Source organism: Coturnix japonica, chromosome 3, assembly GCF_054131305.1.
Source record: "Coturnix japonica strain WE chromosome 3, WE-NBRP24, whole genome shotgun sequence".
Classification (NCBI taxonomy): domain Eukaryota; kingdom Metazoa; phylum Chordata; class Aves; order Galliformes; family Phasianidae; genus Coturnix; species Coturnix japonica.
In genome coordinates this window covers 91001750-91014236 of record NC_140665.1, presented here as the reverse complement: position 1 = coordinate 91014236, position 12487 = coordinate 91001750, and the positions used below count along the sequence as shown (strand labels likewise).

At 45.7% G+C, this 12487-nt stretch overlaps 2 protein-coding genes across 2 annotated transcripts; both read right to left on the bottom strand.

The window, feature by feature from the left end:
- Window positions 1–19: 19 nt before the first annotated feature.
- Window positions 20–2487, bottom strand: IAH1 (isoamyl acetate hydrolyzing esterase 1 (putative)). Its single transcript, XM_015859404.3, has 6 exons — window positions 2386–2487; window positions 2265–2317; window positions 1917–2065; window positions 999–1160; window positions 630–748; window positions 20–344 (listed from the first exon to the last, which is right to left on the bottom strand). The coding sequence occupies exons 1-6, from the start codon at window positions 2461–2463 to the stop codon at window positions 162–164; spliced, it is 744 nt and encodes a 247-aa protein (XP_015714890.2). The 5' UTR covers window positions 2464–2487; the 3' UTR covers window positions 20–161.
- A 171-nt stretch (window positions 2488–2658) lies between these two features.
- Window positions 2659–12470, bottom strand: CPSF3 (cleavage and polyadenylation specific factor 3). The gene is made up of 18 exons (XM_015859403.2): window positions 12365–12470; window positions 11638–11701; window positions 11172–11269; window positions 10402–10530; window positions 9801–9978; window positions 8811–8900; window positions 8292–8442; window positions 7733–7908; window positions 7217–7375; window positions 6395–6541; window positions 5948–6100; window positions 5239–5347; window positions 4791–4889; window positions 4152–4246; window positions 3735–3822; window positions 3297–3366; window positions 2934–3030; window positions 2659–2856 (listed from the first exon to the last, which is right to left on the bottom strand). Exons 1-18 carry the CDS (start codon window positions 12439–12441, stop codon window positions 2752–2754), a joined length of 2085 nt encoding a protein of 694 aa, XP_015714889.1. The 5' UTR covers window positions 12442–12470; the 3' UTR covers window positions 2659–2751.
- Window positions 12471–12487: the final 17 nt, after the last annotated feature.

Genomic DNA, 12487 nt, shown 5'->3' with positions numbered 1-12487 from the left:
GTGACGACATCCATCCAGCGCTGTTTCCAGCCCTCGGCCAATCTTTATTGGAAGAAATGATTACAGAGCAGACAGTCCACGTCCATCTTCATCACCAGCAGCAGGAGCACAGAGGTACAAGGCAGCTGTACCTGCACTCACTCCATCAGCTGGGCTGGGCTTCACTCCTGGGCCCCTCCCAGCAGGGTGAGCTCGGGGTGCTGGGGATCCACGTCCCGCCAGTAAGGAAGCAATGAAGGCAGAGCTGAGAGTCTGTTTTCCAGGTGTGACCAGAGCTGTCCCACGAGAAAGTGATTCCCCTTCAGTGACAAGTGAAGCCCGTCAGACAGATAGCAAGAAAAATCCTACAGGGGAAGCAGAAGCCACGTGTTATTGGGCTGCTCTAGTTGCAATGCGGGATTTTTAAGTACATTATTCAAAACTAGTTGGCACGCAGGGAAGCCCTTGGGATTAGAACATTAAGAGGCAGCTTTGGCAGCCCAAGTCACCACTTTCATGTAGAAATGGCCGTGTGATGGCGCAGATGATATTGTTCATGTGGTAATGCAGCGCTGCTGTTGGTTCCTCTATGGAGAATTATGCATTTCACAACCTATGACAGCCCCAAAGCCCACCTGGTGCTACATTACCTGATCCTTCTGCATCAGCGTCCACAGGTCGAGCACATCAGTCCCGCAGTCCCTGGCCACTCGAACGCAGGCCTGCGCGTACTCCCCAGTGGTGGCGTTGCGGCGGTTCAGCTTGTCACCTTCACACAGGGAGGGACAGCAGCAGTCAGAAACCACGCAGCTCACTATGAACTCAGCAGACATCACCCAGTACAAACTGCATCAGAACCATCCCAATCCAAGTAGGCGGAAACTACTTTCTTGACAGCAGGAAACGGCCATTACGTTTTCAGGCAAGACTCTGAATCATTAAGCACTACAAATATGAACCCAGAAGGTGCCCCAGAAGCCCCAGGGTTAAAATTCTGCCCCCACGTAGCGCCCCTTTACCTTTGGCGAGGCACTCCTTCTCCCAAGCTGATTCCTGAAGAGGGGGCGGCGTTATCAAAATGATCCTGTCCTCAGTGATGCCGATGGACTTCAGGTAGCGCACCATGCTCGTCAGGTTGGCGGCGTATTCCTCCAAAGGAACGTGCTGCTTCGGGTTCACATCTGCAAGGGGGCAGAGGAAACATCAGTGCTGTGAGATGGAGCTGCTTACGGATGTACCACATGACGACTATGGTGCTTTGTACAGCCACGAGCATGTCTCATTTTCAGTTCTTTTTCAGTATCCGACCACAAAATCACCTCAAACTTCATCTAAACTAAAACTAGGAAAAATTCATCACTGCCTGTGGGTGTCACAGCCAGCCCTTCACACACTGACCTCACCTTCTGATGACACTTGCCCTGTGTGTTGTCATGCTTATCTTAAGGACAATCCAAAGGCTGTCTGCCTCCGTTCCCTCATCTAATACAGATCCATCAAAGGTAGAAGAAGCCACCAGGTGCTCAACTCTAAATGCTGGATACGCTACTCATTATTGTGTCCCTCCATGTTTACTATTGTTATTGAACTTCTATCTCTTGGTCAGCAAGAAAGAGAAGGTTCTGAATCCATCCCTGGCAGTGTTCAAGAGGCATCTGGACAGGGAGCTAGGAGATGTGGTTTAGTGGTTTTCTGTAGGTATGGTAAAGGGAGGACGGTTGGACTAGATGATCTTGTCGGTCCTTTCCAACCTTGTGATTCTATGATTCTATGGCAGCACGTAGTTCAAATACAAATACAATAATTGAAAACAATCTGCTGTAAGAACAAAAAAAAGAGCAACTGTCTCACAAAGGGAAGGAGGGAAGGCCTGGGCAAAGTCCTGCCTTTCTGCTGCCTGCGGAGGAAAGGTCACAGAGAAATGGAAGGTTCCGTACCTCTCAAAGCACTGTCGTTAGCTCCGAAGAAGATGGTGACAGCAGCAGTGCTCTCGGCAGCAGCACCCGGAGCCAGCAGCCGCGGCAGGATGAGTTTGGCCCACCTGGTGTTGTACCCTGAGAACCCACGGTTCACAACGTCACATTTTCTGAAACAAACACACAATATCAAAACCCCTCAGCTCTTCTGAGCAGCACCTGACAAGTTCTGCCTTGAGGTGTCTGTGCCACTATTAGAACCAGCGAGATTTCAATGGCGTTCAATGCGCCCAGAGAAGGAGCCACCACCACCAGGGTTCCATCTGCCATCCCACAGCGAACTCACAGCCGGGGGGTTTCTGCTCTTACCTGACCAGCCTGTTGGCGAGGGTCGCTCCCCAGCCGCCCTCCTGGAAGGAGAACTGAGGCAGGGCACACGGTTAGAGCCCGGCCCGGCCCCTCACCTCGCCCCGCCGCCCGCAGCCGTTACCTCAGTGATGGAGTCCCCGAACAGCACCACGCGCGGCCATGACACCAGCCGGCCACGAACCGCCTCTGCCAGCGCCATGGCGGGCGGATGTCCGCCTACCACAGCGGGGGGAAGGCGGGGCCGACAGGGAAGGCTACAGCCTTAAAGGGCTCCGGAAGGAGATGAGAGGGAACCGCACTTTATTATGATCCACAAGCACTAATGCAGATGACACGGGTAACATTGCACACCCATTCTTTGCGCTTAGTTTCCCACTCATATAACGCATTTGAGTTGCTGATGAAAACGTTTATTCACTTTATAAAAAACAAAAAGTCCAAATTTGAACGTGAAAAGCTTTTTGTATGTGTCCTACGTATCTACAGGTCAGCAGTACACGGGGCTGAGGGCGTCGTACAGCCTCTGTGCAGCCAGTTCCACCATCTCTCGCAGGGATTCATCGTCCTCACTGCCTGGCTCGCAGTCAGCCGTCTGAGAGCACAAAAGAAGCGTGTGAGAACAAGCACAGCACACACAGGTAAATAACTCCCAGTGCTTCATGTACGTACCCGAGTTTCCAGTGAGAGGTTTGCAGTTTTGCCATCTACGGTGACACACAGAATGGAGCCTTCCTTGGAACTCACACAGTCCTCTCCAAACATATCCCTGGAACAAAGGTTGGCTCACATCAGGTAACTGCCAAACAGCAAACGCATTTCCTTTCCATTAACCTTAGGCTTCCAAAGGCCCTGGATCTGAAGTCTCAATGACACCGAGAGCTTTTTCAGGGTACCTCCATCTTTACTTAACTCCAGGCCTACACAGAAGCGTCAATACATTAACTCTACCTTTAAATGGTACTGTAATAAAATTACTCTATATACACAAATAATGGTGATCGCTTTCATTTAGAAAAAGATCCACTGACTTACTGAAGCATCATTTCCACTCTCTTGCGATACTCTTCCGTGTCTACTTTTGTGGAAACTTTCTGCACTGCAGCTGGAAAGAAAAAGTCATTTTACTTTCATCTACTTCAAAGTGGGAGAAATCCCCGCGACTCGTTTCTAATCCCTCTGTTTTCTTTAGCTGTAGTGAAGTACATCGCACAGTGTGGGAGAGGACAGAGAACAGCATAAAACTGAACACCAAACGCCAACTAGAAACTGATAGATAAGACATGTGCACATGCTGCAAATAATGCAAAGCTGTAAATGTAATTCTGCGTTTAAGGAACATAAAACTCTTGAGAAGTTCCCTGAGGTGAAGCACGGCAGCAGGAGATCCATTTTAAGGTGTTCTAAAACTCCTGAAGCCTGATGTCCAAAATTCAGCAGTAAACCTCCATTGAAGAAGCATGTGCTACCTACCTTTCTGTATCTTGGGATTCGACTGAACTTCCAGTATCACTGTGGTCACGGTGTCTGCATACATGTCATTGGCAGGATTGGCCACCCACTGGAAGATCGACAAAACAGAAATCAAATCCCAGATTTCAGCCTGCTGTTGGGGCTGAATAAATAACACAACATAAAACAGCACTCATGGCTCTCTTGGAGTGTCACTGTACTCACTGTAGCCACTGAGTCACTGCAAGAGAAGAAACTGGCTGAGTGAAATAACATGCATCAACACAGCAGCATGGCCAAAGGCAACTTCTCCTCTTCATTCTGCTCATCATCCATCAGAAAGCTACTTAAAACAGTTCACTGTGCTCAGCATCTACACGATACTATTCTACAGGATCTGGAGAATGAAATAGTTGTTTCCCCCCACCCAGTGCCTACCTCGAGGACTACCATGCCCGGCTCCTGGATTACAGTAATACTTTTGAAGACCTTCAGGGCTGGTTTCTGTTGGATTTCTATTTCCTCTACATCACCTAAGAAGCAGCGACAAATGGTTAGTGAGAATAAAATGACACTGAGAACAGGACTAACTGTATCTGCGTGGCTTTCTGAGTGTGCAGTATTGGCCATTGCACTTGCTTTGGATTCTCATAGCTCATGGGGAGGAACAGAACATGTTGTCTGACACAAGGAAAGAATTCTACTGTCTTAGTTTTATTAAATAGATTCCATTAAGCGTTCTGCTTTGGGGCTGGAGATAAAAGTTGATCATTTGCTAAATTTTCCATCGGGGTGGCTGAGCTGCTCACTTTGGGGCTGACAGGAGACAAAAAGCAGCTGAGGTTCAACATTGCTGTATGCTCATGGATTTGTATTACAGTTATATTAGGATGCCCACACAGGGTTTGTCACACTCGTGAGATGGATGTGGCAGAAGCTGCACTACATAATGAGAGCCGTAAGACACAAACCAAACTGTGGCACTGCAGAGCAAAGAAGTTCCCACTCAGAAGGTCCCTCCAAAGACTGTAAGTTGATTTAAGAACAAATCACAATCATTTCTTTCTGAATACACACCCGTAAGCTTCTGCAGCTGATAAAAGAGCAGATTGAAAGGGCCGGTATATGGAATGGCCAGTGTCTGTGTCACAGTGCTCATAGCCAAGTCCGTATAATCTGAAAGAATTGTTAAAAGAATGTCTTAACAACAATTTACTTTAAAAAGCTTTAATTTTGCTTTCTAAAACAATCAGGTTGTCAGCACAGAGAAACAACGGCACCAAAACAATGAAGGCAGAGGGTGCAAAAGGACCAATTGTGAAGAATGGAATTCCTTGATCCTCACACCAACAGCCCAGAAACGTAGGCAAAACTACGCCAAACTGACACCAATGGACACGCGTCCAATGATTTCCTCCAACACAAAGTAAGAAACAAGCATCCAAAAGCCAACACTGCACATAATGACAGAGAAGGACACAGAGAGTTTCAATGATCCACTAAGTAAGTTACCGCCTTCACTTACTGGAGAGGTCACACGGAGAAAGGATGTGATAGTTAAAATTCCTTTTGACCAGGATTCCAGAAATTCTCTGTCCTTGCTCCGGCTTCTTATCTGCTAAAGAGCCCATCACCTGAAAAGGAGGAGAACACAGCTAATGTAACATTATTTTTAAGCTGTTTTTTGAAATCATTTTACTAGATGCACCGCATTCATGCCTACAGACCTCCCTCTGCCAGAGCACCCTGTTTACAAGCTGTCTCACTGATTGAAGTATCTAAAGACAGCAGCTCTAAACGCCTGATTACAGTCAAGCATGTAATTATTTAATTCAGCCAAAGTAATTATTCTCCTCTAGTATATATGGATGGATTGCGTGTTTGACAGCATCTTCCTGAAATGTAAATGAAGCCTATCACATTATTTATGCACAGAGTGCAGTGCTCCAACATGACTGGAATTGATATTCTTTGTTAGGAGAAAATTGATGAGCGCTGTTCAGATCACACAGCAAACAGACTGGGATGACTGGACTGAAAGCACCAGCAGGTTAATGGTAGCAGAATAGATCTACGTTAGCCAAACAAAAACATTCATATACGTCGAGACCTTATAAAACACATGCAATCCAAACCCAATTTACCTTAGAGGCTTGGAAGAGAACATACAACTTAGTTTCAGAGGATTAAAAACAAGTGTCGTTGTATGGAGATGAAAATACTTGATTTCATACCTTGGCAAGCTTTTCCCCTCTGAAGTTTAACGTCACGGCTTCAGTATTCCTCGGATTATGAACTTCTATATGAACTTCGTCATTATCTTCATACTCCCGTATCAATGCTGCCTTCAATCTGGCCATTTCATTCTGCTCACCATGAACTAAAATCTATGGGAAGACAGTTTTCCTTTTCATGTGAGGTCTCTGTCCAACCAGGCATGTTTAGCAAACAAATCACCCATGAAAACTGCCTTGTGTATTTCATGAAGACACAACACAAAAACGAACTCAGTTATCCTACACACGGTGCTATGTTTGTCTTTGAATTCCTTGTATCATTCAAAGACACAACACCGTGTGTAGAAAAAAATACATGCAAATAAACACAATGCATTACATAGGTTTCATTTTGCTTGTCGTACATGAATCCCACCCTGGAGAAGCAAACAGCATGATACCAACCACGTGTGGAGGCTTCAGGGCCCGGATAAACTCGCTGGTTTGTTGATAGTCTGTGTGAGCAGAGAAAGAAATGTAATCCACAGACATCTTCAGAGGCAGCTTTTGTCCTGACATAGTTGTGATCTCTTCTGGTTCAGACATGATATGCTAGGAAAAACAATAAAAGACTTTCTTTAACCAAAATAAACTGGAAATCCATCAACATTGCAGATCTAGGGCCTTACCCATTTCCAGTACCAATGAAATCTTACTAACAGCCAAATTTGATGTGAAGAACAGAGGAAACTCCTCAGAGTTCACTAAATGCATGCACCCAAATGGAAAAACAGCACGCACAACACACACACGGCCAATGGATACTGGAGTCTGTCCTTCTTACAGATACATCCCAACACTATTTGCATTGAAGTTGTAACACGTGTGTGTGACTTCTAGCCCTAATAGCCAAACTAGACACATAGTTTGCCCACAGCTGCTAGAATTAGAGAAGAATTTCATTCCCTACAATGAGACAGTGGCATAGCATGCAAAACACAGCTGAGCTCTGACATTGATGTGGTGTTGAATTTAATACTGACTTAGGGTTAGGACCCCTTTAGATCCAGGGGTGTAAAGATGAAGGAAAGCACCACTCTTCTTTCTCATGATAAGGTGATTCCTAGAAAAGACCATTCCCTCCAGCACTGCAGGAAATGGCCACATGCAATTCTTCTGTACATTTCATTAGCACAGTGCAAAGGCAATCGACTTTAATCACATAATTATGCAGAGTTGCCAACAGCCTTTTCGGTAAATCCTCTGTATTCAGCATCAACAACTCACCTTAGCGAGTGTTCCTTCCACACAGTACCCAGCTATAATTACTCCATTTCTCTTATCCGTGCACCAGCTCTCAAACAGCTCCCTGGATAAGCCGCTCTGCATCATACCAGGGGAAGCCATCACAACGCTTGGGCCAATATCATCAAAATGATCCATGCTCTGAGAGGAAAACAGCAAGAATCTCAGTTACCACAGCCCCTTCATGGTATATAAATTGAGTCCTGCATCCATTCATGAACCACCCTCTTAAGAAGAACTTCTGCAGGAAAGTTCCTCTTACTGACACTCATAAAGGGCAAAATATATGTAGACCTTCAGAGGAAGGCTGGTGCATAAGCTCCTTGCAGCAGCCCTCTGGGAGGGCAGATAATACAGATATAAGCCTAAAACCAGTCAGTCTCTTAGGGTAGTACACACACAGTCATAGAATGATAGAACGATTCTGTGAATGCATGTAAACTATTGAGTAAATACAAACTCTTGGATCATTGTTCCTCTACTGTAAGCCAACCTTACCTTCAGATTGCTGATATGCTTGAAAACAAATGGATTGTTGATGTTGATTTGCTTGCGGATTTTGTCATTCATGGCATTGACATACGTCTGATAAACAGCCATGCATTTCTTCGCCAGCGAGGAAGCGTAGTAAATGGGGATGTCGTGGAGCTCAGGATGATTTTGCCAATATTCATCTATAAGAAACAAACAAACCTACACATCAGATAACTGGCTGGGATGGGTTGGTGGCTGGACTTGATGATCTTAGTGGTATTTTCCAAGCTTAGTGATTCTGAGGAATTACCCTTCCCCATCTATGCCCTCTCTCTAGCTCCCAAAGCCAAACTGCCTGTCCTATATGTGCATTTTGAACATCATTTTTTGGCTGGCTGATCACCTTTCTTTTTCTTACATTTAACATTTGAACAAACAATACCACGTGTTCTTAGGTAATTAAAGCATCAAAAAATGGCCAAAAAGCTGTTAAAAAAGCAATTGCACCTGAAAAACCGCACATGAAAACACTCCCATTTAATTCTATGTGTCTTTTATTAAGAGGAACAGTGAAGGTACATACCCAAAATTAAAAGCAGTTCTTGTGCCCGGCCCAGGGCAAAGACAGGAATGAGACCTCTCCCTCCTCTATTCACAATGTCATGGACGGTGTTACAGAACCGCGCCTCTCGCTCTTCCCTTTTCTCATGAATATGAGTCCCATAGGTGGATTCCTACGGACAGAGAAAGCTGGTATTAAAAGTACTGGCACACAGACTGACTCCCATCCACCTCCTCTACATCCAACAAGGAAACGCATAAAAGCATGCTGTGTTACATCCAGTGAGCACAAGCTGAAACCTGGTAAATCTCCAGGCCTGAAAAAGCATCTGGAGGCCTAAGGAACCACATCAGCAGAGCTACAAAATGGCAACTAGACTTTAAGACTTTTTAATACAATGAAAAGAGCTGTATGAACACCCTACCACAAATCACACACTGCCATTAACCTCCACTGTGCTCCTCATTCCGCTGCAGCTCTAATGAAGCACCATCTCTGTACACAACAGCTCATTGAAAGAAACGCTTTTGTGACACTTACAATGATAAGAATATCGGGTTTAATGTTGGGAATCTCAGCTGCCATCAGGTGTCTGTCCTCCTGCCTTGAGAAATCACCTGTGTACAAAAGCTGTGAGAAACAAAGAGAAGAACTTTGGTTACGGGGTCCACCAGCTCAGCAGTTTTAAAAGCCTTTGTATAGGAAAATGGTCGGTTTGTCTGGTTTAACAAATTGAATTTTGAGGAGTTTACGATAAAAGCTCTCCAACGCTTCAGCTGAAGGCTCTTCTGAGGTGGGTGGTGCTCACAATGGTAGCACACCACCATGGCAGTGCATACGTTTTAACCACTGTAAGGTAATTGAAGCAGTACCTCGGTTAGAACAGAACAAGGCAGATAAATGCGCTGTTGTTGTTCTTCATTTGGTACTTAGAGGTGCCGCTTTCAGCATTTCGCACTGGCACAAACTGACCTAACAACATACAGCAGGAACCAGGTGGAAATACAAAGGAGATGAATCAGCGTTTTGTACAGCAGAATGCAAATAGAGTGAAGGACAAACTGCCTTTACAATTCCTTCTAAGAATTTCTGATGCTAAAAACAAAGCCTGTAATCTAACAGACCTCCCAGACAGGACGACCGAGTTCCCCATTACAGCACGCAGTGATCAGCAGCCCAGCCTGCAGTAGCAGGTAACTGGCCCACAGGTCACCTACTGGCACATGCCTCATTTGCTTCACAGGGAAGTAAATAAAACAAAGTGTGTTAAACAAAAACCCCAAATCACCTGAATAATGAATATGTGGAGGGAAATCTCTGTCACACCTTGAGAGAAAAAAAAGCAGTTGGATATCTAAGCTTTATTATAAGTACAACTGTTTCTATGCTTCCTAGAACTTGTTACATCTGGAATTCTCTATGCCCAAGCCTGCCTGACAGCTCCAACCACAGCAGTAGGGCTTAATAATAAAAATTAATGACTACATTTGAATTCAGGCCCAATTTCAACTCTGTAACAAAAGGAAATACCTTCACACCAGCTATTTCAATCATGAACATGGCTGCTCCCAGCACGTGGCCCGCGTGGTAACACCAGAACTTGATGCCTGCCACCTCCTTCACTTCATGGAAGTTGATGGTTTCAATCTTGTCCATGCTTTCTTCAAGATCTGTTTCTGTATACAGCATGTCATCTGCTGATATATTACTGCAGATAATGGAAGAGTTAATCCCACCGGTTTAGATAATACAATCATTGAACAACAACAAGAACAACATCTTGCCCTGAAGAGTGGGTTGTATCTTTAGGGCCTTAAAATTCACTACTTCTGTAAAGCTTAAGGAAAAATACCGACATAAAAACACATAAGAGCGAAAGTGTGAGTTAAGAGAGTGAGCCTGAGGGCAGAGGAGATGAGATGCTAAGAGTAAAGGTCCACATAGGGCAAATAAAGAGAATAAAAGGAAACTTCCTGATGAAGTAGATACATTACTTCCAATTCTGTTCCAGTGTTGCTACATGTGGTGATGCCCAGGTTTGCCATCTGTGGCAGCTTCATCTTACGCTTCCCATTGGGAGCACAGGGGAAATAATCGAGTAGTTAAAGAGAAACCCAGCAGGGCAGCTTACCTGACTTTGACGTAGTCTGACAGAAGCCATCTGTAAATTGCTTTTGTGGCATGAGTCATAAACGTCCTTCCTTTAAAACTTGTCTTCTGCAAAAACCACGGCAAAGCTCCGCAGTGATCTAAATGGAAACTTAAAGCAGACACACAAATCTCACTCATATGCTAACATTATGATATCATATAGTTCTGGTCTGGTCTGACATAACACCCTAAAAATGCAGAAGTGGGACTTTTAACCTCATTGTTAACTATGCTGGTCTATATTCCGTACATTAGTGACTGCTCATCAGCTGGGAAAGGGAAGAGCAATGCAGAAATTCTCCATTAACTGCAAGGACTTCACCCACACAGTCTCAGAACCAGCTTCTGAGAAGGAGAAAAACAACAGGAATCAGGAGCATAAGGAATGCCTCGCATAGAAGAAAGCTGACAGAAGCACTCCTAAGTTTGCATACAGGAAACTATGAATTACATCACGAACTACTGAAATAAAACTACTTGGCTGCATCTCTAATCTGACCCGTTCCAAAGAATTACTTCTGAGATACAGGTAGAACAAACACCTACCACCAAACCCCAGGATCCTATAGACAGCTGGCTATGACTGGTTATGTACAAATGGATCTCTTTCATCTCTCTGCCACTAAGCAATAGTTAAAGCAGATTTTTGCCAGCTCTGTCACACCTATTTAGTCTCTCTAGTCTCTCTCAGCCTATGTAAGTGTTTGCACCACGACCTCAGTGTGTTTTGTACTTGTAGGCACAACTTACTGGCTAATCAGAAGGAGGTCAATCTCAGCAGGGTCTATCAAGTCAATGTAAGGAAGTGCATCCATTCCTTCCAGCCCAGGATGGATGCCACAATCAAGCTGAAAAAAGAAATGAACAGAGAAAAGTTACAGCATCACAGAATGGCAGAGGTTGGAAGGAACCCTTGGAGGTCACCAGGCCCACCCCCTGCTCTAAAAGAACATAGGAATATTAGGATGGAGGAATCTTTAATTATGAGCAACTAGTAGCCTTTAGCATCACATAGTAGGGTATTTTTTCCTCCACCACTGCTTGACCTCAAAGATCATCAAGTCCAACCACATCCTAACCATAGTACCCTCAGGTTGGAAGGGACCTCACACATCATTCAGTTCCAACTGCTTGCTATGGGCAGGAGGTGCCAACCAAGTCAGGCAGTAGATCAGGCTGAAGAGAGGGCGTACCAATAGGGTTGTGAAATAATTACCATTATTTTCCTTCCTTTAAACTCCAGAATAATGCATGATCTTCCTACTTCTTGGCCAGCTCCTCTGCAAAAAGATACCACAGTCACAAAAAGAACACGCCCCATAGATGTACGTTGGATGCTTCCCATGGAATCAGTTTTCCGTGCAGAACCAATGACTGCAGAGTACAGCACCACTGCAGGGACCTCATGTAGCTCCAAGCCCAGGCTGTAAGCAGCTCAGGGGCAGCTCATGCTGCCAGGATGGGATGGATGGGGCACCCACAGCTCTCTGTGCAACTGTGCCAGGGCCTCACCGCTCTATGTGGAGAGCCTCCCTGATACCTAACCTACATCACTCCTCCTTTGGTTTAATATCATTTCCCCTTGTCCTGTTACTATCTACCCATGTAAAAAGGTGACCTCCTTCCTGTTTATAGTCACCCTCTAAGCACTATCAGGCCGCACTCCCTGCCCGGCCTTCTTTTCTGCAGGCTGAACGAGCCCAGCTCAATTTAAGCCCAGATACTTAAAGTGACTGCACAACTACGCCAATCGCAACGTAAACGGGATGCAATGAACGCTGCACGGATAAGAACCCTGCTCTCGTTAAAGGGCCATGGTGCTGCCGGTTCTGCCTCCCAAAGCACCGAGTTCCTTCCTGACAGAGCCGGAGCGGCGGTCACCCACCACAACGGCCCGCCGCCTCCCGGCCCCATCCCCCCCCGGGCGGCCCCGCCGCTCTCACAGGGGCCGGATGAGCAATTGGTCGCTCTCCTCCGCCGGGATCAGCGCCTCCGCTTTCCGCTTCGCCATGGCCGCCATCCCTCCTCCCGGCACAGCTTCCGCTGGGCGGGTTGTGCCGCAGCGC